The 1,931-nt window shown below is 31.8% G+C and overlaps 1 protein-coding gene across 1 annotated transcript in view; it reads left to right on the top strand.

Moving 5' to 3' along the window:
• The window catches only part of LOC111087003 (DNA-binding protein RFX6-like), a 77,850-nt gene extending 76,624 nt beyond the window's left edge, over positions 1-1,226 (top strand). The window contains exons 15-16 of the mRNA XM_022392053.1: positions 194-338; positions 1,108-1,226. Coding sequence (XP_022247761.1) covers positions 194-338; positions 1,108-1,226 — 264 coding nt within the window. The remainder of the gene's footprint in view (positions 1-193; positions 339-1,107) is intronic.
• The last annotated feature ends 705 nt before the right edge of the window (positions 1,227-1,931 follow it).

The raw sequence follows: 1,931 nt of genomic DNA, 5'->3' as shown, positions 1-1,931 counted from the left end.
TGTTTATTTACTTGAAATTTTCACACCACTTGAACTGAAAGTTTTTAATTGAATTTTGTAAATGTTGATATCTACACATTTCCTTTAAATACGTGTGATAATTTTTATCATCAGATTTTTTATTTATCAGTTGCAATTAAGAATATATTAATCTTACTTGTACAAACAAAAGTTGTAATATGGCATTTTTCAGAGCACTTCCTTGGTGTTAGCTAACCGAGAACAAGTACATCAAATGATTAAGGACTTAGAAAATATAAAAATGGATAACATTACTATTGAGTCTATGCTTCTGTGTGAGAACCCTGATGTTCATTTGAAAAAGAGAATTGAAAAAGGTGAGTAATTTGTATATTCCATAAAGAATTTTATACTTGGAGTCAAGTCATTAATATGCCACTTCATCAGTGAATGATACTAAATACTTGACGTTTCAAAATTTATGTGGTTGATGCAAATATGTATGTCCATTATTTTGTCTTAACAATGTGTACAATAAAGAACAGCAAAATACCTTTTGGTCCATTTAGGTTGCCCTATCCACTAAACTGAACTAAAATCTTCAAGAAACAAAAAATCAAAGCCAGCCCATTATCATACAAATATTTAGCAAGCTTTCCCTTAAACTCTCTTAAATTAATTGCATGCACCACATCTGAAGGCAACCCATTCCAGAAGCCAGCCACCCTGTAGAAAAATATAGCTATCTTAGCTTTCCTGCCAAAATTTACATTTATGACCCCTAGTCTTACCATTCTCACCATTAAATATGAAACAAAAAAATGATGCATCAACACTATCTATTTTCTTAACAATCTCAAACACCTCAATCAGATCCCCTCTAACTTTTCGTTTTTTAAAATAAAACAAGTTCAGAGATCATAACCTTGTATGATAACCTTTTCATCCCAGCTATCATCCTAGTTGCCCTCCTCAGAATCTTTTTTTTTCAAACATTTATTTCAACATTCTTTCTAAGGTACGGAGCCCAAGGTTGAACACAATATTCCGAATGTGGCCTAACCAATGACCTATACAATGATACTATAACCTGTTTATACTTATATTCAATATATTTAATGGCTTTTATTTTTTTTCCTAAAACAGGTTTTTCACAAGTTTTGTATTTACTGAAAAAACAAGCAAATATAGATGAAATCACGGAATGGGTGGATAATATTATAAAAGAATTATTTGGAAAGGTGTGTATTTACTTGTATGGTTAAATTTGTTAGAAGTAGTTATTACTCTGAATTCTTTTTAACCTTTCAACAAAAATCACACTAAAATTGCTTGATTCGTTTTTACAAAAACAAAGAATCTATTTGAGTTAAACAGTATTAAAACTTCACATATCATCTAAATGTAGTTAGCGTATTAAAGATATTTTGGGAAGGGCTTTCTCTAACTTTTGGATCATTAAAAAAAGAAATTATATTAGCTGATTGTTGATCAAAGTCATAAAACCTTTGTTATATAGATGATGTTTGAGATTACAAAACAACTAGATTGGAAGTTTCAAAACTGAGCACATGTATAGTGCACTATCATATAGTATATGGTACATGTCATATAGTGCACTATCACATAATATATGGTACATGTCATATAGTGCACTATCACATAATATATGGTACATGTCATATAGTGCACTACCACATAGTACATGGTACACGATGTGTAATGCACTACCACATAGTACATGGTACGTGTTGTGTAATGTACTACCACATAGTACATGGTACGTGTGGGGGATTTCACTACCACATAGTACATGGTACGTGTTGTGTAATGCACTACCACATAGTACATGGTACGTGTTGTGTAGTGCACTACCACATAGTACATGGTACGTGTTGTGTAGTGCACTACCACATAGTACATGGTACGTGTTGTGTAGTGCACTACCACATAGTACATGGTACACGATG

The sequence above is a fragment of the Limulus polyphemus genome, unplaced genomic scaffold, assembly GCF_000517525.1.
Source record: "Limulus polyphemus unplaced genomic scaffold, Limulus_polyphemus-2.1.2 Scaffold1629, whole genome shotgun sequence".
Lineage (NCBI taxonomy): Eukaryota > Metazoa > Arthropoda > Merostomata > Xiphosura > Limulidae > Limulus > Limulus polyphemus.
The sequence above is the reverse complement of the archived record's forward strand: the minus strand, read 5'-3'. Positions and strand labels throughout refer to the sequence as shown.